Raw genomic sequence first — 23,695 nt, forward strand, 5'->3', positions numbered from 1 at the left:
GTGCCGCGGCCACGCTCCTTCCCCAGCCCCCCCGCACAGCCGGGCGGTACAGCTAGGTCGGACTACAACTCCCATGAGGCCCCGCGCGCGCCCCCGCCATTTTCCCGTCAGCGCCTCAGGCGCGCAGACGCCTCCCAGCGGCCCGCGCGGGCGGTGGCGGCGGTGGCGGCGGGGCGGACTCCATATCCCGTCGGCCCCCGCGCGCCGCTCCTCACCCCCCCCCACCCCCCCCCTCCGCCCCTCCCCTCCCGCCCGTGTTGTCGCGGCGGCCCTGAGATGGCGGCGGTGGCGGCGGGCGCGTCGGGCTCGGCGGCCGGCGCGGCCCCTCAGCAGCAGCCGCCGCCTCAGCAGCAGCCGCAGCCGGCGGCGGGCGGTGCGGCGGGCTCCGGGGAGGCTGGCGGTGGAGGCGGTGGGGGGGCCGGTGGAGGAGGAGGGGGCGGTGGCGGTGCTGGGCCCGCACCGGGGTCGGGGTCGGGCGGCGGCGCGGCCGGGGGGGAGTCGTGGTACCTGGCGCTGCTGGGCCTGGCCGAGCACTTCCGCACGTCGAGCCCGCCCAAGGTGCGGCTCTGCGTGCACTGCCTGCAGGCCGTGCTGCCCCGCAAGCCCCCGGCCCGGATGGAGGCCCGCACCCACCTCCAGCTCGGCTCCGTCCTCTACCACCACACCCGCAACGGCGACCAGGCCCGCGGGCACCTGGAGAAGGCGGTGAGCCCCGCGGGGGGAGGGCGGCTGGGGAAGGGGGAGGCCCTGTCAGCAGGGCCGGCCTGTGGTGGTTGCAGACTAACCCGCTGTCTTCTCTTGCAGTGGTTGATATCCCAGCAAGTATCCTTTTCCTGAGCGCCCGGGCGAGAAGGAGCAGCGCTGCCCCGGCCACCTCGCTTCTGCAGCGAGGGCTCCCGTAACAAAACACTTCCACAGAGAGAGCCTGGCCCTGGGGATGGGGATTTGGCCGGTCTTTTTAACGTACTTCCGCGGTTGGAGGCCGCTTTCCTAACACACCACGTTCTGTTAAGGGTTTCTGGACGTTGGGCTGTTGCAGTTTTCCAGAGAGTGTTTAATATTTACTTAACTCTGATGCTGCTAGATTCCCCAGTTTGAAGATGTTAAGTTTGAGGCAGCCAGCCTTCTGTCCGAGCTGTATTGTCAGGAGGTGAGTGCGCTGAGACTGCTTCAGAAACTGTCCGTTGTCCTGGGGCTGCGGGGCGGCGTTTAATTTGAGTGGTTTTGGTCTTGCAGCAGTATATTGCTGTTACTAATAGGACTTCTGAAATTTTTAGAGGTCAGCTGCAAGGTAAACGGAGAGTACTAAAGCGTCAGCCTGAAAGACTTTTGGTCTTGCTGTGAAAGTTGCTGCTGGAATTGCAATGCGGGTCTTCCACCGCAAAGGAAGTTTACTTGGCCAAAGTATTTCTTTAGCCCTCGTGTAGACAAAGACAAGCTAATTTGGGGGGGAGGGAGGGAAGTAGATGGTTTTCCTCGGGCTTTTGTTGTGTTCCTAGGCTATTTTTATTCTGTTTCTCCGGAAAAGCTGTAATTAGTCTTTACTTTCTCTAAAGCAAATGTTTGCTTTTTCTCTGATATGCAGGAAAAAAGTGTGGTTTAGAATAGCAGCCAAAGGAGTTAAATAGCTAATAGTCTTGATGGCCTTTCAGTCAAGTGTAGATGTGTGGGCCTGCAGGTTAAATACCCGGTTTTGTTGCTTTTTGTGCTCTAAGGTTCCTGACCTATGAGGCTGTGATGGGGGATCAGCACGGAATACCACTGCGCTTAAAAGTTGTTATTGTTGGTGATGAAGTTCCCAGGAGCTTGGGTTTTACGTTGACGAGGGTGCGTGTTTCTGTTTCAGAATTCAGTGGATACAGCAAAACCTCTGTTACGCAAAGCCATCCAGATCTCCCAGCAGACTCCCTACTGGCACTGCAGATTGCTTTTTCAACTTGCAGTAAGTGATTTATAGTGGTAACCGTGTTCTGCTGTAGCACCGTGACTGGAAAAAATGCCTGGAAAATATCTGTATTCTTCTTAAAAAGAACTTGTATGCTTTTCTTCCCCCCCCCCCCCCCCCCCAATTATTGCTGCTAAGGGAGAGAAAAATTTGTGCTATAAAGTAAAATGTTGGTAGATCATGGGTTGGATCAGGGCCTGCTTTTTACCTGCTGAAGGCAGGTGGGGAAGATCATCCTGTGGGCTCTAGTAACACGCAACTTTAGAGGTGGAGCAACATAAAATCCACCTTCAGGCTTGCAGGAAGGGCAAACGTTCCTCCGGCATCCTGCTGGAATCGGAGTTTGCCAACCTGAAGTGTGGGCTTGATTATTTTCAGCTTAATTAGCACACAGAGCAGAACTGGGGTGGGAAGAGCAGCTGGTGCAGAGGCCTCCAAGCAATGTTACCCTTCCTGTTCTGTGATACGCTCTGAGCGTGGCTCCAGCTGCGCAGGTCAGACCGTCTTCGCCTCTAGGAATAAACTGGTGTGTGTTGGAATTGGAAGTGTTTAACGCTTGTTACGCTCTGCCTCGGCTGTGTAACTGCTCTTGAAGCGCCGACTTGCCTGGGTGATCCGGTGCCTAGATGGGGAGCGTATCCAGCGAGTTAACTGATCAGTGGGAAGAGCAGATTAAGGCTGAAGAACTCGCCCAGTTTTTCCAGGTTATGCCTCTTCTCTGCTCCTAGAGAGCCTCGAGGTGTTTAACGCGGGAGATGAGGGAGTTAATTGCTCTCCGCAGGTACTCTGCAGCAGAGAGCCGGTGAGGGAGCAATTTTATCTTTGAAGACTTAGTAGTCACCTGCACTTGTCTTTTCCCCCTTCCTGATGAGCTTAAACAAACCGACCAACCTCGTGGGGAAGGAATTGCCAACCTCCCTGGGGTCGTTCAGGAACGGTGCGTTGGGCAGAGCCTTCCCCATCGACGAAAGGACGAATGTTTACTTTGCAGCAGGTTGATCCCTGAGTACTCAGGAGAAGTTTTTCTCGGTGCCTCCCTGAGTAGGATCCCTCCTCGAAGCTTGACATTCTTGGCTGATTTCTCTCCTCTGCGGTGTTGCCTTTCTGGCTTTTGCTGGACCACAGAGGCCGTTTTGCCTTGGTGCCCGTTCCACAACTGTGTGGCTTCCCACCCGGGTCTGGAGAAGGTAGAGGAGTCGGCAGGCAGGAGGGGGTGAGAGGTGCTCTGGCAGCTGCCTCGTCCTCTCCCCCTCACCCAAAACATACCTTGCAGACTTCCTCCGCTCCTCTTGCGGGAAAACACACTCTGTTGCTCCAGTTACTCCAGTGTAATGGTCCACGGTTATACTGGAGCTGTTGGGATCTGATCTGCGCGTGACCTTAATGAGTTACAACAGCTTTGCGTGGTTTGGAGCTGGGCTGAGACATTTGCTTTGAAATGTTACAGGCTTTTTGTTGGGTTTTTTTTTTTTTTTTTGGAGAATGCCAGGTGTTCCTGGAAAATGCATCTAAAATCAGATGATACATTTCACAAGTACCACTTTAGCGCTTGCCACACATAAAGCCCAGGAGTAATTACCTTTTTAAAAGTTGCTAATTATGCTCACAGAGAAAATGCCGACCTCTTACGGCTTTTTTTTGTTCATTTCAGCAACTACACACACTTGAAAAAGACTTAGTATCTGCGTGTGACCTTCTCGGAGTCGGAGCAGAGTATGCTCGGGTGGTAGGATCAGAGTATACCAGGTGAGTTCCTGGGACCTTTCTCCCTTCCCACAGGAAATATTTTGGTTTCCTCTGCATTTCAGTTGGAGATATTCTGGTTTTATGTAGAGATGCGATTGCTACGTGCATTTTAAAGGCAAACCATGTTTCTGAGTGTTCTCTTAGAGCTTCTCCAGCTCTTTCCTTTTTCTGTTAAAACCAATAATCTCCACTGAGACTCTGGAGAGTCTTGTTTTTCAAACTGAACTTTGTTTATTGCCTGCATCAGCAGAAGTTTTCCCAATAGCCTGGTTTGCCCTTAGAAACTGTTGTAACTGGAACTGTCCAAAGCTGGGATACCAGCCTGAGAGGCTGGGATTGAACTGTTCCATCCAGCTTTTAAACGGGCCTTCGGTGGCAGGTTCCTTAATGCTCTCTGGTCCGTTGGCTTTGAGGGGGAGAACAGCTTTGAGGGGGAGAACAGCACGCTTGGTTTTTTTTCCTCAGGGTTTTTATGTACAGTTGTGGTTTGGGTAACTTTCTTGCATGTGACATGGTCTTGTTTCGTTTCAGGGCACTGTTTCTGCTAAGCAAGGGGATGGTAAGTGGGATGTACTTTTAAAATAAACTATTTCCTCGTGTAACTGGTGTAAGGCAAGTTACGGAGCAATAGGGTGTAACTTGCCTGAACAGAGGCGGTTTGTTTTGAGGCACCTTGCAAGCTCACCTGTGCTTTCCATACTCGCTTGTGAGCAAGCACAGTATTAAAACGTGTCTGGGATAAGCCTGAAGTCTGCAGGGTTCTCCTGAAATTATTGTGAATAAGTTTGGCTTTTTTTCTACTTTATTAATGGTGACGATTTTCTGGAAGGAAAAAGGATGACTGCAAGTTGTCACCAGAGCCCTCGTCACTGGGGATGAAAAATCTGGTCATGTGAAAGGCTCTTGCAATGAGATGTCTTTGAGTCTGGTTTTGGTTCAGATAGATCAATGTACCCGGGGCTCCGCTGTGGTTCTCGGAGGGTTTAAACTGTTTAGGACCAAAATAAGGATTTTTTTTTTTTTTTTTCATAGCTCCTTCTAATGGAACGGAAGCTGCAGGAGGTGCACCCTCTCCTTACTCTTTGCGGGCAGATCGTTGAGAACTGGCAAGGAAACCCCATCCAGAAAGAGTCGTTACGTGTGTTCTTCTTGGTCCTGCAGGTCACCCATTACCTGGATGCTGGGCAGGTGCGTGCTGGTTGTGCTGCTTGTGGCTCCCGTGTGAGAACTGGGGGAGAAGAGTTACTGCCTCAGAAGTAGCTAATTCTCACGCTTAATTTGCTGTGCCGTGCTGTTTGTTCATGAAACTGAATTTCGGTAGGGTTTAATCACAAATGAAATGAGGAGTGAAGAAATTGCATCCGTTTCTTCTTCCCCGAGGAAAGGTTTACTGTGGTAGGCTCACAACCACGGCAGCCACTCTCACTTCCATACGGTGTTGGTGGCGATAACGGGCTTTGTGTAACAATTTTGAAAACCCTTTTGAGCGTCTGTTGGTCGTAGATGCAAACACGAAGGGCTGATTGTTGTTAATCCTGGAACGGGCCTCAAGCAGTCCCTGTTCTGTCGTGCTAGCGTTGTGATTTACGCCCGAAATAATTTCCTGAGTGTGGCGATTATTTATTGCCTGGGAAGTTTCCCCAACGAAGTACATGTTGAAGCATCTGGGCAGCAGCAGCTCTGGCTGATGCGAACCCTCTTGCGCAGGTGAAGAGCGTGAAGCCGTGCCTGAAGCAGCTCCAGCAGTGCATCCAGACCATCTCCACGCTGCACGATGATGAAATTCTGCCCAGCAACCCCGCTGATCTCTTTCACTGGCTGCCCAAGGAACACATGTGTGTGCTTGTCTACTTGGTGAGAAGCTCTTTTTTTACTTAATGTATATTGCTAATTAATGAGGAATTGGTTAAGAACTGCTCGGAGCCAGCAGCGATAGATTCTGCAGGCCATATGCTGCTTTACCTTACACTGACAGTTTAATTCTGCCAGAGCATCTGTGAGGCTCTTGCTTTCGGTGATGTCAGCGTTTGAAGAGATTGTGCAAGAAGTCTGGAAACTGGAATGTAACTTTATTAATACCCAAGCCAGATAGAATCAGATTAACTCGTACGAGGTAGAGCTACGTTGGCTTATTTTTACCAGCAGGGAAACCTTGACTTCAAATTCCTGAAACCAGTTGCCCCACTTCTCGACTACGATTATAAATGCTTAATGATGGCAAAAGTTAGTTTAAAAAGCTGGTAGCCGAGGAGTTGTGTGAACTCCCAGACCTTTCCTCTTTGAAAAGATAACTTGTTTTAACCTTTCCTGTGTTTTCCGGCAGGTGACAGTGATGCATTCCATGCAAGCAGGGTACCTGGAGAAGGCTCAGAAGTACACGGACAAAGCACTCATGCAGCTAGAGAAGCTAAAAAGTGAGGATAAGGATTGTCATTTTGCTGATGATGCAAGATTCATTACTTGCTGCTAATTTAAATTAAAAAAAATAAAGAAAACAAAACACCAGCAACCTTCTGTGGCTCGCAGGGACGGCCTGCTTCTGCTGTTCGAAAACTGGGTAGTCACTTTGAATATGGAAATCAAGTTTTGGGGTTTTTTATTGTAACTCAGTAAATGGGGCTGTAAATACGTGTGTCTCCTTGCTGCCTTTCTGATTGTCCATGTATTTGGTCATCCAAGGTTTTGATTCTGTGAACTGAGCGTGTTCCCAAGGAGCTTTTCCTTAACTGGGGCTCGGGCTCCCGCTCCTCACCGTTCAGGCATTGGGGGTTTGGGGTTTTTTTTGGTTTGATTTTGAGCCTGTGGCCCATGGAAGAGGAGCTGGGCAGTAGGCTGGCTCGTCTGGCACCAAGTGGTCCAGCCAAAGACACGGCTCTGCGTTTCCACAAAGGTTTCTTTGCCTTGGAGTCTTGCAGAACCGCCTGCGATTGAGGGAGCTGGCTGGGCGTGGGGGAGGCTGCCTGGCTGGGGTGGGACTGTTGTCTTACCTTCGCTTACTGCGTTACTTTTGTTCCCTTTGCAGTGTTGGACTGCAGCCCTATCTTGTCATCATTCCAAGTGATTTTGTTGGAACACATCATCATGTGTCGGCTTGTCACGGGACACAAAGCCACAGCGTTGCAGGAGGTAAAGCTGGGGTTTCATCACTTCCCTGCTCGTGGATGGCTGCAGTGGTAGCTTTTGGACCGTGGGAATTGTGGTTTTCGGGAAGATACTTGTGCTCAGATGGGGATTCCAGCAGTGCTAAACTGACAGATACAGTCAGGCCTAGCGATGCTCAGGGCACCACAACTCTGAAACTATGGAATTGGCCTCTTCTTAAGGTGTTATTTAAGAACACTCTGGAGTTGCTTGTGGAGTCAGCAATACGGTGGCTACGACTGACACCTTCCTGATCGTACCTTGGGGTCTGACTCTGGCTTCTTTTCCCTCAGATTCGTGACTGAGTAGCTCTTAACCCTTCGCTTAGCGCTCCTGTCTTGTCCAAGTCTTTCTCAGTTTTGAAGGTTCTCCACCTTTCTGTCCTTTTCCCCCTCTTGCGTAGTTTGGGGGAAGGAGGCACAGAGTGATTTAATGCAAGGAAGAACTGTGCTTTTCTTTTCTGTTCTCAGTCATTTTTAAATCCTGTTCATCCCTGCCTTATTTATAGGCCATACTGCTGTATCATCCCAGCCTCCGCTGTCAGCCTTCTCATGAATGTACTCAGCGGGTGGGGGGAAACGGAGCTGCTAAAAGAATAGTCATTGGTTCTGGCTCATGAAGCTCATCACAAGCACGTACCCTGTGGAAGGTTTTGATTCCAGTTTTTCTGCTGCGTGCCAGCTCAAATGCTGAGCGTGTCGGAAGGGATCTGTGACTCGCTTTGCAGGTGGTGCCACCATATGGTGGAGCTGCTGCAAAGCAAATCACTCAAAACCAGTTTGAGTGTGCGGCTGTGTGGGAGGAGTGGGTGTGGAGCAGTGTGTGCACCTTGGCTTGAGGCAAGTCTAAGCCTCCGCTTTTACCTGGGAGCGTGACTTGGGAGTCTGGAACCAACCACTGAAACGTCCCGAGTGATGTAGGATGCAAGTAGGTGGGTTTTGAGCATAAAATGAAATGGAGAAAAAGTATCTTAAAATGTTACTTTTTTTTTTTTTTCCCCCCCAACAGATTTCACAAGTCTGTCAGCTCTGCCAGCAGTCTCCCAGACTGTTTTCTAACCACGCTGCCCAACTGCACACTCTATTAGTAAGTGGCTGGGATTAGCGGTGAACTGGGGGCTTTCTGGACGACCCTGCTCCTCGCCAGCAGCTGACGGGAACGGAGCGAGGCGGAGGGGTGGGCTCTGGTACCGCTGGCCAGCCCTGCTGGGGGCACTCGTGCCCAGTGTGGCTTCATCCTGTTAAAGGCTGAAATCCCTTTTTAAACTGAGTGATACGTAGCTTGATAGTTAGTGTGCGAGGTGAACACACGGGACTGACGCTGTGCACGTTTGACACCGTCTGTTGTGGGAATCGTGTAAGGGGAAGAATTTGTGTAGTGTCGCTGTTTGAGTATTGGAAGAAACTAAGAGGATTTTCTGAAGTAAATGAGGCGTTTGTTTCAGGAACATACTACTTTGAAGGACTTTGTGTAGCAGTTGCTTATTTTTCCCAGAGCTAAGCAAAACTAAGACTTACTGGTTACCTTTTTTCCTGCCAGTATCCTGAAATTTCTGTGGGTTTGTGCCTGCCTTTCCTTTTTTGCGTTCTCAGCTTGCTATAATTGTGTTCTGTGTTACCTTAGAAATATCATCTCTTCTCCAGGGGCTCTACTGCATTTCTGTTAATTGCATGGACAATGCAGAAGCACAGTTTACTACAGCACTGAGGGTAAGATTTTCTTCCCAAACTGTGTACTGTGGAAGTTCAGTGTGGAAATGGGCTTGTTGCAGCCGTTGGGTCACTGAACAGTTGGGGTTGGAAGGGAAATCTGGACACCATCTGTATTAGTTGCACTTGTTTGGGTGGGTTGGTTGGTTTTTTTTCCTGTGCTGATCACAGTTCAGGTCAGGAGGATTTATTAAGAGCAAAATATCAGACACCAAATCTGTGATTTATACGAGGTGAGCAAATTTGGGGCTAGACGCTGAAGTATTTGACTGTGCTGTTGGTATCTTGTTCATTTTAGCTCACCACACATCAAGAACTGTGGGCATTTATTGTGACCAACTTAGCCAGCGTGTACATCAGGGAAGGCAACCGGCACCAAGAGGTAAGCTGCTTTCTGCCGTTCTAACAGTCAGAACTTTCTGGGGAGAGAAAACTGCTGCTGGGCTCGGCTGCTGCTTTTTTTCTGAGCATCTTTGCCAAGCGGTGCCTTGTCTGGCAGCTCCTTCATCAGGGCGGTGTTGGGTAAAGATCCAGTGGCATCAGCTGCCCGAGCCGCGACCCGCCGCAGCAGAGTCTTCTGGATGGCAGCAGAATTCTCCCCAGCACGGGGAGGGCGGGCGTCCCAGCGCGAAGTGTGCGGTTGGCTCGGTCACCACGACTCCTTCAACCTGTTCGCTTCGGTTTCCTTCTCTTTAGGGGTTTTATTCGATGACACAAAACCCAGCAAGGTCTAACTAAGCATCCAGGAATAGGGATGTCTGTGTGTCTGTCTGGTTTGCTTCAGGGGGTGCCTGAAGCCGTATTAATGCGAACGTTCCGCTGGGTTGCTCTGAGACAGGTCTGATCCCTCCGTAGGAACCTTCAGACGTGCTGGCAGGTGTCTTGTGAGGAGGCTGTCAATGAACCTCCTCACCGAGCACACAGTACTTTGTTAAAAAGCTTAGAGAGCAAAAATAGTACTTTAAAAAGTTGACTTGTTTTTCTTAGTTGATTTCCAGTTTTAATTAAGTATCAAATCTGATACAGCCTTCATTTGGGTCTTGAACAGCTCAGATCCGGCAGCTGAAAGCTTTCTGAGGAAATACTAACCTTGTCTAGAAAGTCCTATAAAGTCTGAGAAAGCATATTTTGTATAAAACTTGATTTTTAGGATCAAAAGGGGCATGAAAACTCCTAATACTGGAATGTTTGTGCTAGGATCTGCCCAGTGCAAGTAAACTGGAGCGTGTTTGTGGTGACTTGCCCCGGTTTGATTTGATGGGCACGTCCTACAGAACCACTTGCCATCGGTGCTGTGAGCCTGTATACGCGACAAAACGCTGATTGTCTTTCTTTTCTCCTCCCACTTTGTAGCTTTACAGCTTATTGGAAAGGATAAATCCAGACCATAATTTTCCTGTGAGGTGAGAATTCCAGAAACTTATGCTGATGTTGCATTGGTGATGGCAGTGCTAGAGTTGTAGCGGGCTTTTTTTAAAAGAAAACAAAATAATCGACCTCTTTTCAAGGCAGAAGTTCTGGCCACGTATTAATTATATAAATATAAATATATTTATTTATAAAAAATAAATAAACATTTTGTTTGGAGATTTGATTATTAGGCAAATTCCTAGGAATGTCTGTACCGCGTGTAACCGCTGCGCAGCGCCTAGAGGTGGGTGTGTTGCTTTGTCCGCAGCTCTCACTGTCTTCGAGCAGCAGCTTTCTACATCCGAGGTCTGTTCTCCTTCTTCCAGGGAAGATACAACGAGGCAAAGTGAGTACGAATCGGTGCCCTTGGAAGGTGGGGGGAAAAAAGGGGGGGACACTAAATCAGGCTTTTTAAGATCAAAACGACCAGCCCGAGGCGTTGCTTTCAGGCCGGCTAGCTCTTCTCCCGGCGGGTTTAGCCACCTTCTGGCTGGGGCAAACCCCGGGAAGGTGTTTGGTTTCGATCTCCCCAGTTCCGAGCGCTGCTGGTAACAGGTGAGCAGCGTCCCGCAGCGGCACAGCTGAAGCAAAAGCTGTTCGGAGGAGAACCTCTGGTCTAGTCGTTTTGCTGAATGAAAGGTCAGGTTTGGGAATTCAGTGCTTTGTTTAAGGTCACCCGTAGCACACCTTTATCCCCGAGTGCTAATATTTGCCAGTGGATTCATTCAGTTCTGAATGGTGTTTCTTACCTACGGGAGGGAAAGGAGAGTTTTTAAACCGCTTTATTTTTGCTCTGTTTTGGTAGGCGATTTTTGCGAGAGACACTGAAAATGTCAAACGCAGAAGACTTGAATCGATTAACAGCGTGTTCTCTTGTCCTCCTGGGTCACATATTCTACGTGTTAGGGAATCACAGGGTAAGCCTTCGCTGTCTCTGGGGTTACCGCGTGAATGTTTGACTTGTCAGTTGCCAAAGAAAGTCGGGACATTTTGTGCAATTCATCTTTATTTTAAGAACGTGCGTTTATTGGTGCCCCACGAGAAGCTGGCGGCTTGTTGACCTCCATCGTTCTGTAGCTGTAATTTGCATGTTTGATAACCCTTTAACAAAGCTGTGGTGTTTGAAGTCTGCTCTAGAAGTGTGTGTTTCTATAGTGCCTGAAATCTCCTGAAAAAAGGGCAAATAACGTCGTTCAGCTGGGTTGGTTTGGGAGGAAGTGTGGGTGCAGGCTCCTGAATTCTCACCGTGTGCCAGCATGCGCGAACTATTTCTGTTACCGTGTACAACGCAGAGGCCGTAGTTCCTAGGAGAGAGCAAAATTCCAGACAGCTTTAGATATGATGAGTTTGGGTTATTATCCCGTTAAGCACTTCCACTTGTTGGCCAGAACGTGGCAGCAGTTCGAGTGGGCAGATTTTTTCTTCTAACATCTCTGTGTAATGTGTGTTTGCAAGGGGGGGAAAAAAATAAATACCCATTTTATTTTGATATCTCCTCTTCACCAGGAAAGTAATAACATGGTAGTACCAGCCATGCAGCTTGCAAGCAAGATACCAGACATGTCTGTGCAGCTGTGGTCCTCAGCTCTGTTGAGAGGTAAGTTAGGAAAAGGTCTTGGGCTTTCAAAAATTAAAAAAAAAAGCAGCCAAGAGCCCCTTGCTACCAGCTGGGGATTGAGCCTGGGGGTGCGCCAACGCCAGCGCTCGCCCAGAGGCTGCCTGGGCTTCCAAACTGCCCCTGGAAGGGCCGGATGGGTCTTCCAGTGGCCCATGGGCAGCTCTGGCGCTGCTGTCGGGTACTCCAGTGGGGCTTTTTGGGGTGAGAAGGCCCTGTAGAGCGTGTGGCTGGTGCGAGGCAGCAGTTGGGCTGGATGGCAGTTCGTGATGCCAACAGCTGAACTGGTGACCCTTGGGAAAGGTTCGCACCCCGGCGGCATCTCTCCTGCTGCTGCTCTGCTTTTCTTTGCCTGCCGTTCCAATTGTAGTAAACATTTGATTAAGTTTCACTTAGGCTTTGCTTCTGTGTGGGGGCTTCAATAAATATAAGAGGCTATTATATCACTTCATACATAAATATTGTTGAATCTGACTTCCACGGGCCCCAGGATGCTTTGTTGAGATATCGACTAGCTTCTTGGCAGACCGTCAGCGTGAATGCTGCCATTGATTTGCTCTCGCTAGAAAATAAAGCAGTAACTCTACCCATTTTCCAAGAATTTAGCCCGCAGCTTCAATTTATACTAAATTGCCATGTTTACTATAAGCACGGTGCTTGGTGTTGAGCACTGTGGGCCAGGCTTATTTTCTGCTTTGCTGTTGCTTTTGCCACAAAACCGCTTCCGGGCAATTGAAATATTTTTCCTACTCCTTTCCAAGCGGTAGTTCACGTTCAAAACGTGCCGATAGTACGAGGAGGAACCCGCGGTAGGTGAAACCACCCGGCGTTCAGCTGCTGTTGCCTCCGGTGGTATCCGCTAACCTGGGAACGGCGAGAGGCCGCTTCCGTTCTGCTTTGATTTCTTCCTAAGAGTTTCCTCTGTAGAACTAATTACCTTGAAGAGGTGCTTGGGGAGGAGTAACGAAACGCAACCGCGGGTTCATCGACGGGAGGGGCGGCGTCTCGGCGCCTGCCACGCTGCGCTGCTTGTTGTAGCTGCAACCGTGTGATTCTTCCTGGGTCCCTGGTCTTAAATCGGATTGAGCCAATTCCTGTGAGTAAACCTCGCAGGAAACAGGGCGCCAGGATCAGCTTTTGGTGTAGGCAAAGCAGCAGGTTTCTGTGGCCCCCCCCAAAAAAACAAGGAGTCACACAAAAAAAAGCGTTGCTCGACGTCCGAAACCTGCGCTGGTGAATCCTGGAGCTGCAGTGAGAAGCCGGCGGGTCTGTCCTGTTCCCACTAGGTGGTGCTGGGAACTAAAAAGACAAAACGCGGGCCGCACAGGGGCTTCTGTTGGAGTGAGGCGTTTGCTCCCTCCTTTTAGAGCTACTGGAATGTTATTTTTAACGGTTGGAAACTAAAATAACACCAGATCTTGCAAGGTGCGCTGCCCGTGCTGTTGGAAAGGGGAAGGCTTCGGGTTCCCCACGTGCCCCTGCTGCTCTTGGAGGTTTTCACTCGGGATATAGGACGTTGGTGTATTGGCTGTTCAACCACTTTGGTCATCAAGCGCAGGGAACAGACAGGAGAGCTGGTCAGTCAAAACCAAGTGCGGACGGTGTTTCTTGGTGAGCACACGACGCTCTTGTCTTCCAGACCTGAACAAAGCCTGTGGAAACGCCATGGATGCGCACGAGGCAGCACAGATGCACCAAAACTTCTCACAGCAGCTCCTCCAGGACCACATTGAAGCGTGCAGTCTTCCAGAACACAATCTAATCACGGTAAGCAGCCTTCATCTTGCAGTTACGAGCGGTTTTGAGGCAAAACACTGTGCTTTGCTTTCCTTTACTGTTCCTTTCTTCTGGTGAGCGCACTTGGCAGTAAGTTGCCAACGTTCAGTCTGCTTCCTGGTCTTTAAACTGGACTGATAACAGGAAAAGGAAGTGTGGCTCAATTAATTAATTCACTTTTATAAGGGTTACTTGGTGGGTAAGGTCTTTGTTTCTTAGGAGTATATCCAGGACTCGGGTGTGGTAAATAGCTTTTGTAGCAGGTGGCCACTTCATTTTGGTGACAACCGCTGCTTTTGAAAGAAACTGACTGTGTTCTCAGGTTTAATTTTAATGTTTCAGTCGTCCAGTCTGCCTTGTTCTGGGGAATGCCTCGTTGTACACTGCCACAAGTACAGTGTCTGTTGATACTTTAACATTCCTAAGTTGTGGTTTTTTCCCACTTCTCTATAAATCTGAATTTATAGACCATTTGATGTCTGTATAGCCATTGCCTTACGGCGCTACTTTCTTTGGGTTCAAATACTGATGTCCTTCCTGTCAGAAACATTTTTAACGCTGTTTTAAAAATACAGAATGGCTTCCTAAGCTGCAACTCAGATCATTTACTGTTCTGGGCTGCAAGAATGTCCAAATGGGAACGTGAGATGCGGTGAACTGGACATCTTTTTCCCAACACTCCCTTTGGGGGAGAAGAAAGGGGGGAAAAACGGCCACTAGGAAGACACTATTTGCTGGCTTTACTCACAAAGGGATCCCGAGACTTGTGAGAAGGAAAGTGTTTGTGGTGCAGCCTGTGTCGAGCGGCCCCCAGCCCCTCCATCCGTGAGGGCAGCCCACGGGCCAGGCCCAGAGAGGTGACCCAGGGCTCCCGCCTCCCCTCTCTCTGCTTGCCATTGCTGGATTGTGCATCATCTGGGCTGGTTTAAAAAGGGGAGGAGGATTAAGAAACAAATATTAAATCAGCCCATTTTAGAAGATTTTGACTCACGTGAGAGGAAAATGTTTTAGTAACAAAATGAGAGAGAACCAGAGGCTTGACTTGCTCTGGAAACGCTGCCCGCAGTGCCTAATTGGCTCAAACACATCTAAAGTTGGGTCACTTGCTTGTGCAAGTCGGGGTTTGTGTGTTTGGACAGTCAGATGTTTACCTGTCAGAGCAGGAAATGCTTTCCCTGGATTGCCACCGGCCCTGGATTCGGCAGGGAGGCAGCTAGGTTTGGAATGACGGGCATGTGGAGTGGCTGCTGTTGAGGGGACGGGAGCTCCACGCATGTAAAACAAAGCCAAACCTGATACGCAGCTTCTCGTGATGAAATCTTTAATTGTCTCAAGGCAGTGAGCGGCTGCACGGCGAGCTCCTTCCTCTGGCCTCGCTGCCATCCCTCCCCAGGCAGCGGCTGTAGGATTTTCACGCTGTTTGTTATCTTTCAGTGGACAGATGGACCACCTCCTGTACAGTTCCAGGCACAGAACGGACCCACCACCAGCCTGGCCAGTCTCCTGTGAAACAGAATAACTATCAGGACAGTGTGTTGAAAAAGAAAAGAAAGAAAACAAAAAAAAAAAGCCAAAAAAAGGAGGAAAAAAATTCATGCAAAATCTTTTCTTCAAAGAAAAGGCAGCAAATTCCTCTTCTAGTGAGGGCCTCGTAGGAAACAGATTGCATAAAGACAACGTACATTTCATAGACTTGCGAAGTGAGAAGGGCATTTTAAGCTGCTTTTACATAATGTGTGTGAATATACAGCTAGTGTGTATATACCTACTGGTTTTAATCTGCTTTCCTCTTACTGAGAATTAAGGTTTAGTCCAAAGGACACTTGTTCCTTAAATTGTTAGATACCTACTTTTTAAAAATTGTCACAGCAAACGGAGAGGACTCTCACAGTTTTGAATACCAGTTGTATTCTAAATACTTAAAGCTTCCCTGGGGTACGCTGCATGCCAGGTCTAACGTTTTCTGCGCCCTTCTACTCCTGGGAATAATTGGATTAAATCATGATTGATTGTAGGGTGCCCTGAAGTTCTAAATTTAGTTTCTGAGGTAAGATTCTTTCCTCCGCACTGTCGGCAAGTCGTTGCCGGTGCTGTGTGTAGCCTGGCGGTGAAGGTAAGGACGAGCTCGGCGAGGTCCGAGTTCCGGCGGGCAGGGTGTGCGCAGCCGGGGGGGGGGGCGTTGGCGTCCTCGGGGTGGCTCCGGGCTGAGCGGAGCAGCCGTTGGCAGAGGAGCAGGTTCCACCTCTGGGTTCCCGAGCGCGTGACGGTGTGCCACCGCTTCGTCCCTCTGAGGGTCTTCCTTCTGTCCCCCTGCACCGATGTCCGGGCCCGCGCAGGGTAAGGCAGGACCACAGCTCTCTCCGTCTCTGCTACTTTGGCGCGGTTTGTACGGAAGGAGGAAAGTTCTTGTCCTCCCGTCCAGTCCCCGCGTTGGCCAAGCAACTGGGAAGCAGGGTTTGCCTCTTTGCTGCAGCCTCGCCAAGGGAAGGCAGCATCTGTGCCTTAATGATTTTTACCCGGCGGAGTTAAACGAGGTGGTTAAAGCCCAGACCCGATAGAAGCCAGAGGCTTCTGATAAAAACTATAGTCTTGCCCTTGGCAAAAACGGAATGTTTCCAAAATTTTTCTGTTAGCTTCCCTGTTCTATCTCAGTTTTTTTTTTTTTTTTGAACTCTTCGGCTCTGAATCCTCACTGCTTTTGCCTGCGCCTCTGCAGCCGTCTCAAAACGGGAGACGAGGCCCGAGTTTGGTCTGCAGAGAAGGACGGGAGTTGTTAATTCTGGGGAGCACCGGCAGCTTTATAGCGAGGATCCGTGCCAGTCCGTTGTAGTGCCGTGTAAAGCTTGTGAGGTTCTTGGGGCTGAATAAAGGTGTTTTTCTCTCTTGGTAGCTCTGCATATTTATCTCCCAGCTTAAAAGGGGGAGGGAAAAGGAATCTTGCCAGAAAAGCTACTTGTGTAGGGCTTTCTGTGATTGCTTCTTTTTCTGAGGGAGGAGAGAATATTTTAGAGGAAATACTTGGCCCCCTCAAGCCTCTAGAACTTTTATTGTAGAAGGACTACTGTAAAATCTGTCTTTAATCCTAGAATCATAGAATAGTTTGGGTTGGAAGGGACTTTAAAGATCATCTAGTCCAACCCACAATGGTCATTCCTTTTCGAAGTCTCGTCCCCTGTCTCGCAACAGCTCACAGAGACTCGCTTTTCGTAGTTCAAACCCCTCGATTTTTACCGAATTATATTATTTATGATATGATTATATTTACTGAATGATATCAAGGGGACAAGGGCTTGTCCAACTACCAACATAGGATTTTATGTTTCCTCTGCTGAACATGCGATGATGATTTAGATCTTGTTCTCAGACATTGACTCTTGTAGAAGCCCGGTGTGTTTTAGGCCTTGTTAAATCTCCAACGGGGAAAACACGGCCTCAATGTTGGTGTAGGGAGTGAGTCTTATTAGGGAGTTTGCAAGGAAACAAATCAGTGCTGTTTAGAGCTTCGCTTAGAACTCAAAAAAAAATAGGAAAGAAATTTGTGAGTTAGCGTAGAGGGTGTCTGGAGGTACTGGAGATACCGGAGAATCCACGCAGACGGACCCTCTGCTGCCTCACTCGCTCGTTGAGGTCGTGTTCTGTCTCTGCCACCCACCTCTCGCAGTCCCTGTCCCCTCGGCAGCTTCGGATGGCAGAGCTGACAGCCGGCCTGCTGCGGCATTCCCACGGAAGCTGCCAGGCTCGCAGCACCCGGGGGCAGGAGCCCGTCTCCACGCCAGCACCTCGGCGCCGGCGCGCCGCCGGCACGGCCCCGGTTGCTGGCGACGGGAGGTGGGCGCACGCTCGCTCCCCTGGCTGGGCTGGGCTGCAGGCACCCGTCAGGACAGCTGCCACCCGCTCGCATCGTGGTCGGGAAGGATCAGGGACGTCCTGCCGTAGGAATATTGACACCCCGGGGATGCTTTTTAAGGGTTTTTTTTCACGCAGGGGAGGCAGGATCTGGCTTTGGCTGCTCCCTCCATAAGTCATGGAGTTGCAGGAGCCCAGTCCCTGGTTTTGAGCCCCTAAATGCAGTGGCCGTTGTCTTGACGGTGCCCTTGGTGGCTGAGGAACGACTAGTGACTGGAAAAGGTGTCCTTCAAAACCTGCTAGAGTCCCGCTCAGGTAACCCAACCATTCTCCTTTCCGGCTTTTGCCATCCCGTCTGAGGCTGTTATTTAACTGATCACACGCCCATCACAACTGTGAGAACTCGCTTTAAACGTTGGCCAAAAAAGTGTTAATATTTAACGAATCCCAACTCTAGAGAGCTGTGGTTTGGGCTGAGTCGAAGAAAAGCATTTTGCAGCGAGCGAGATGTCCCGCAGTGCCTGTTGAGGCATCCCCTGACCTTACCCTGCTGCTCAGGGACCTGCAGAGCCGCAGCTGGTGGTGCGGGAGAGCAGCGTGCGGTGGCGACTGTCTGGCTTCTCGCTGTCGGTACTTTGGCGCGACTCGGGCTGCTGTCGTTGGAATCCCTTGCCGGTCTGTCCTCGGGAGGGAAGGAGGTGCTCGAGGGAAGGGCTCCCTGCTTGCTGCTGGTGGAAGCGCGCTCAGGTCTTTCCCGGGAACCGTGTGCTAAACGTGGGAGTTGAACTTGGGATGTCGGGAGGAACGACCTGGGATTTCCCCGTCTGGGACAAGGCAGCTTCACCTGGGCTTTGCTGCTGTGCAGAACAGCGCTCGGCCGCACTCACCCCCAGCCCCCTGGAGGAGCCCAGAACTCTGCTCCCTTCCAGAGTCCTCTTCCCAGCGCCGAATTTCAAAAACCGTGTAAATTTGAAAATAACTCAGTGATTTTTCTATCTCGAAAATTCAATGTACATTTGTTACAATGTACAGTGCTTTTTAACTACACTTGTATATTAAATTATTTAATAGTTTTTGCTTTTCAGTATCTTTTGTATGTAGCAGAGATTAAAATGAGGACCTCATGACTGAAGTTCTTCCTAATTTTTGAACGCGTATGTAAAGTTGAACAGAAAACCAGAAGTTTACAGTTTACAGATAACGTTCTGTTAAGTGCTTGGTCTGTCTAACTTGATTTGAACAACCTATTTCTAATCGTTCTTGTCCAATCATTTAATTCTCTATAGAAACAAACACGAAGTCTTTTATGAACTTCTAAAAAAATTATTCTTCTAAAGATGTAATTTAGAGAACTGTACAGGTTTTTTTCCTCCAGTATTTTTAAATGAGTAGCAGGAACTTACACAGAAGCATCTAATCACTGTTTTGTAGATAGTGTAAAAACTTATGTCTGTATAGAGAATGCAGTCTGAAGTGTCTGCCTGTTGTGTTGCATTTCCTACGGTGTCAACAGCAGAAAGGCCCACGTACCCAGGAAATCTAGATCAATCTGGCAGCTGGGGAATTTAAAAAAAAAATAAAATAAAAATAATGACTTTCATCCCTGTCATCCCACACGTGCACTCGCTGGGACACCGTGAGCAAAACTTGACGACGCGTCAGGGCCTTACGTTGCTCTGCTGCCTGCGGGCACGGGGAGCTCAGCGCAGTGTCTTCCCTGTTACTTCACTGCTTTCATTTTGTTCAGTTTTTCCAAATTCTCCAGAAAGTAAAATTAGGATAGAAGGAGTTCAGTAATGTCCCACTTTAGAGATTACTGACCTCTCCAGTCTTGCCGAACGAACCCGTTTCTGTAACGTACGGCGCTTCTTGCCCGAGCGGGGAGTCGTGGCGGTAGTTCAGGCTGTGCAGAACACGTGGAGAAATGGGGATGAAGCAACACCCGTCTGTGCTCTTCTACTGTCTGTCGTAGCGAGTGTATTTAATTGTTCCCTGCAGTGAACCTTTCCGTGTTGTGTCGGGTCTGTGCGATGTATCGTTCAGTGTTCGTAGCTCTCCGTCCGTAGCAGGACACGTCCCTTCTGCCAGCGCTCCCTCCCGAAGCTGTAAATACAGTAACTCGCGTAATGAGACGGAACCGGGGGCGTTACTGCGTTGCCTTTGTTTCCTCTCGTTTTCTATATTAGAAGAATTTTTAAATAAAGTTTAATTTTACTACTTCTAGCAGTTTGTAGAACGCCAGTTCCTTGAGTTGACCTGCAGGACGTGGTTTATCCACCCATCGCCCAGCCCGGCGGTCGAAGCCCTTTAAGGCCCTGTCCCGGCTGCGGGACGGTGCGTGAAGGGGGTGCCGGGGGGGCCCGCGGGGACAGAGCGCGGCGCTGCCTGCAGCGGGGCCGAGGGCTCCTGCCTGGAACAAGAACCGGAATTTCCTGCTGGAAAACGCCCGCCCGGCCGCTCGCCTTGGTGCGCCAAGGGGGGCTGTGAATCCACTGGGAACCCTGGCAGGGGGCTGGGATAAAGCAAGACTTTGGTGGATTGATCAAACCCCTGGAATTTTTCTTGTTTGGTCTAGGACCGAGTATTTTTCACTGCGGTTGTGCAGCCAAGAAGGATGACCTTCACAAATGGGATGTGGTTTAATGGAAGATTGCTTTTTTTGTGTCTTTTATCCCAAAATTTTCTGGTGGGTATTTTTACATTTTGAGCTTCAATTTAAAAGGAAGAAGAAAACTGCCGAATTAATTTGTCTGGAAGTGAAATTTTGAAGAAACTAAAGATTTTAAGACTTAACTGCAGCCTGTCCCTCTCCAGAACGTCATCTGAGCTGCTAAGCTGGTCCCCGACTTTAGTCACAGGAGCCGAGCAGGTTCTGTTCCGGCAAGTTACCTTCCACCATATGAAGATTTTAACCCGAATGGCAGCTTGCTCTCTGTTGAAAATAAGACTTGGCTCTGCTGATGCTCCCGTCTCCTTCCCCTTCCTCAGGAAAAAAATTGCACCTGGCACAAACCGAGCTACCGCCGCCTTCTCTCCGTGCTGCCTCGTTCACCTGCTGTCGGGGCTGACTCCAGAATCTCCTCCAAGGCAGAGGCTGTACCTGGTGTCAAAACTCCACGTGAAGCACCTCAAACGTGTTACCAAGAGCTACAAAAGTTTGGTGTTTGCCCAATAGATCCGGAGACGCATCCAGAGCAGATCCTCTTTGTATTTTACTGTGTGGAGGCTCGTCACGAGCTGACAAAGCAAAATGAAGACGCCAGCCTGCTGCTGCACAAGGGGATCCAAGTGTTCTTTTGTCAACTTATTGGCTTACTCCACGTAAATGCTTAGTTTGAAACATAAAAGAGAGAAGAAACCCAGCGTGCGCTAGGACTGCTGGATGCTGCCTTTGCAGGCGGCAAAGCTTGGTGTCAGCCCGGTAAAATTCTGACCAACGAGGACAGGGGAAAAAGTTACTGGAGAGATTTCTGGCAATCACTTTACCGAGCTTCGAGGGAATAAAACACATCTTGCGCTAGACCTGGTTGGAAACCCTCCTGATGACACAGCAAGCTGAGATGCAGGCGTCTGTGTGTGTTCCTGTGAGGATTAAAGCGTGGCTTCGGCTGTAGTAGTTAACCAGAAGGTTTTGAATGGCCGGAGGTGAAGCCAGCGGCTTTTCGTGCTTTGGGAGAAGCCACTTCACCAGAGTAACAACTGGTTGTGACCTGCGCTCTTAAATTAGTTATTTGTAGCTAAAACTGTCTTGTACAAAGGGTGGAGGAAGGTACTTTGTAACAAGAAAATGTGTGTTCAGTCCTAGAAAGGATATTGAGCACAAAGATGGTAACAGAAATCTTTATAGAGTGGAAAACAGCTACGAAAAGTATGTTGGAACTTTCCTGACCAAGGGCTGAATATGCTCCAGGAGCAGGCGTGCTGGAGAGGGAGGGATGAGGCTCGGATTTGAGCTCTGGTTCTCCTGCTCTTTTCTTGCAAAAGCCTTGACGACAAGTCTTCTGCCTTCCCTACCCTAGTAAAGCGGGAAGCGCACCGATCTGGGCTTACTGACGAGTATGAATGAAAATAATAAGCATTATCTCACTTTTACTCTTTTGAAACAAGCACTTAAATAACCTGATACGAAGCCACATCTAATCCTCTAAGCTGCCTGTGGAAAATACCCGATGAAAGATTGGTGCTGGCATTACAAAGTGCAGTTCCTGTCACTTTATTTACCCTCGATTATAAACTCGCTGCACCCAAGATTTTTTTTTTTATCCTTCTAAGAACAAGCTCACTCGCAGGTGTTTAAAAATGCTGAATAAGTCCTGAGGCTTATGTTGGAGACAGTGAAGGCAGGCTGCAAGCTGGCAGCTCAGAAGACTTTTTTTTTTTTTTTCTTTTTTTTTTTTTTTCACAAATACGGAGTCTCACAGGGAAAGTTAATTTATTAATTCCTTTGTTCCCGTTTCTCTGCCTTGGCTTGACCAGGGGGATGCAGATAACCCCACCGCGGTGATGCCGAGCACCGCGTAGAGCCCGCACACGGCGAAGCCCCGCGGGGCCCGGCGGCGGAAGGGTTAACGTCCCTCCGCCAGCTCCCGCCGCTCAGATCCTATCGGGGCCCTCTCGGAGGTGCGGTCGACGGCAGCGGAACGGCTGCGCACCCCTGACCCAGATCCGCCGAGGAAGCGGGGATGAGTCACGGCAACCCCGCACGACGTGTCGGGACCTGCCGCTGCGCCGGGCCCCGGCTCCTGCCCGCCCCCCCCCCCCTTCCCGGCCCCTTCCCGCCGCACCGGGACTGCTCCGCGACGCTACCGCGGCTCGGGGACTGCCAGGGCCCTTCCTCGGCGGAGACCGCGGGCTGCGGAGCCCCCGGCGAGGCGCGGCCCACCTTCCCCTTCCCTCCCGCCGCCTCACGGAGCGAGTGACCCCGCCACCGGCCCCTATCTGAGGCCCCAGGCCGGCCTGCGCGGGCGGATAAGGGCCGCCGGCGGGGCCTCTCGGCGCGGCCTGCGGCGGCTCCGGCCCCTCCCCGCGGGCAGCGCATCACCTCAGTCGGCCTCGGCGCGGTGCCGGGCGGGGGAAGGGGGGGCGGGCGGGGGGGGGGGGGGGGGCCCGGCCCGGCCCCGCCGCGGTGCCCGGGTCGCGGGGGGGCGGCCGTGCCCCGCGCCTCACAGCCCGGCCAGGCCTCCGGCCACGCCCCCTCCCCGTGCGCCGCGCCGCGCATTGGCTTCCGTTCCCCCACCCACCCAGCGCCGCGCGGCTTTTACTCGCCAGGCTGCCCGTCAATCAAAACGACGCCCCGCCTCTTTTCCTCACCACTTAGTACGTTGGGCGGGACGAAGGCGGGCTCTGGCTTGCGATTGGCCAGCGGTGCGAGCAACTCCGGCTTTTCATTGGGCGCCGTAGCCGTCCGTCCGTCGTTTCAAAACCCACAACCACCGCCCCGCGCACCCCCAAAAGGCCTGAGCAAAGGGGCGGGGCGGGGCGGGGCGCGCAAGTTTGTCCCAAATCTGCCTAGCAACCGGGGTGGGCGGGAAAAACGGGGGGGGGGGGGAAGGGGGGAAGGGGAAGGGAAAAAAAAAAAAAAAAAAAAAAAAAAAAGCGTCCCGAGGAGGTGACGGTTGGTGGCGCGCGCGCCACCCCGGGAGTCCCGCGCCGCCGGCAGCGCGCGGGGCGGCACGGGGAGGGGGAGGGAGGGAGAGGGAGGGAGGGAGGCCGGCGCGAGGCGGGTCTCCCTGCGCGCGCAGCCCCCTCCTCCCTCCCTCCCTCCCTCCCTCCTCCTGTCAGTGGCCACCTGAGGGAGCCGCCTCCCCTCCCCCCACGGCCCCAGTCCGGCCCGGGCCCCGCTGAGGAGGAGGAGGCGGCTCTGAGGGGGCTGAGGAGAGTGAGTGACATCCCCACCCCCCGCAGCCCCTGGGGAGCGGGGCGGGGGGCGCTTGGGGAGGGGGGACACCCACCCACCCACCCCCCTCCCCCCGAGGGGGCGAGGGGGCAGCGGGGCTGAGGGGAAGGGGCGAGTGAGGAGGCGAGGAAGGAGGTCGGGGGGAGGGGAGAGGCCGGGGGGGGGGGGGGGGGGGTTGGTGAGGAGGAGGAGGACGGGGGTCGCTGCGCGGGTGAGGGGGGGGTCGCGAAGCGGCGGTGCGGGGAAGGGGGTGGGGGGGGTGGCTGCGAGGCACAGCCGCCTTCCCGGGGGTGCGGGTGTGGGCGCCCCGCGGGCGGCAGGGACGGGGCGGCAGGGCCCGGGCATGGCGGGGGAGGGGAAGGCCCGGAGGGACGCTGGGGAATTGGCCTGAGGAAGACCGGGCCTGGGAGGGGCGGTCAGAAAACGGGGGGGGGGTGGGGGGGGTGGGGGGGGGAGGAAGGGGGAGGGAAAAGGGGAAAAAAAAAAAAAAAAAAAAAGGCTGGGGAAGTACCAGGGGAGGGTGGGCAAGGCTGAGGGGGTGCCAGGGAGGAGCGAAGAGTGCATCCTGGGAGTTGCCCGATAGGCACAGCTACCAGAGCATGTCAGCAAAG

At 51.5% G+C, this 23,695-nt stretch overlaps 2 protein-coding genes across 3 annotated transcripts in view; both read left to right on the forward strand.

Moving 5' to 3' along the window:
- The first annotated feature begins 276 nt into the window (after positions 1 to 276).
- Positions 277 to 15,356, forward strand: MAU2 (MAU2 sister chromatid cohesion factor). Its single transcript, XM_009947427.2, has 19 exons — positions 277 to 705; positions 805 to 822; positions 1,085 to 1,150; positions 1,847 to 1,942; positions 3,597 to 3,691; positions 4,223 to 4,250; positions 4,724 to 4,879; positions 5,399 to 5,545; positions 6,015 to 6,105; positions 6,714 to 6,817; positions 7,841 to 7,918; positions 8,476 to 8,541; positions 8,840 to 8,923; positions 9,895 to 9,944; positions 10,220 to 10,297; positions 10,757 to 10,868; positions 11,458 to 11,548; positions 13,206 to 13,333; positions 14,777 to 15,356. Exons 1-19 carry the CDS (start codon positions 277 to 279, stop codon positions 14,849 to 14,851), a joined length of 1,992 nt encoding a protein of 663 aa, XP_009945729.2. The 3' UTR covers positions 14,852 to 15,356.
- A 7,671-nt stretch (positions 15,357 to 23,027) lies between these two features.
- Positions 23,028 to 23,695, forward strand: part of GATAD2A (GATA zinc finger domain containing 2A) — a 62,225-nt gene continuing 61,557 nt past the window's right edge. For both annotated transcript variants that reach the window (XM_086477335.1, XM_086477336.1), the window contains exon 1: positions 23,028 to 23,066. The gene's annotated coding sequence lies outside the window, so the exon portion shown is untranslated. The remainder of the gene's footprint in view (positions 23,067 to 23,695) is intronic.

Source organism: Leptosomus discolor, chromosome 24, assembly GCF_034619465.1.
Source record: "Leptosomus discolor isolate bLepDis1 chromosome 24, bLepDis1.hap2, whole genome shotgun sequence".
NCBI classification, from domain to species: domain Eukaryota; kingdom Metazoa; phylum Chordata; class Aves; order Leptosomiformes; family Leptosomidae; genus Leptosomus; species Leptosomus discolor.

Bases quoted from the DNA above. Each gene is read 5' to 3' on its own strand.
- MAU2 (XM_009947427.2), top strand. From the start codon at position 277: ATGGCGGCGGTGGCGGCGGGCGCGTCGGGCTCGGCGGCCGGCGCGGCC. The intron at 7,919-8,475 runs GTAAGTGGCTGG...TCTCTTCTCCAG, and splicing joins CCCAACTGCACACTCTATTA to GGGCTCTACTGCATTTCTGT. The intron at 10,869-11,457 runs GTAAGCCTTCGC...CCTCTTCACCAG, and splicing joins ACGTGTTAGGGAATCACAGG to GAAAGTAATAACATGGTAGT.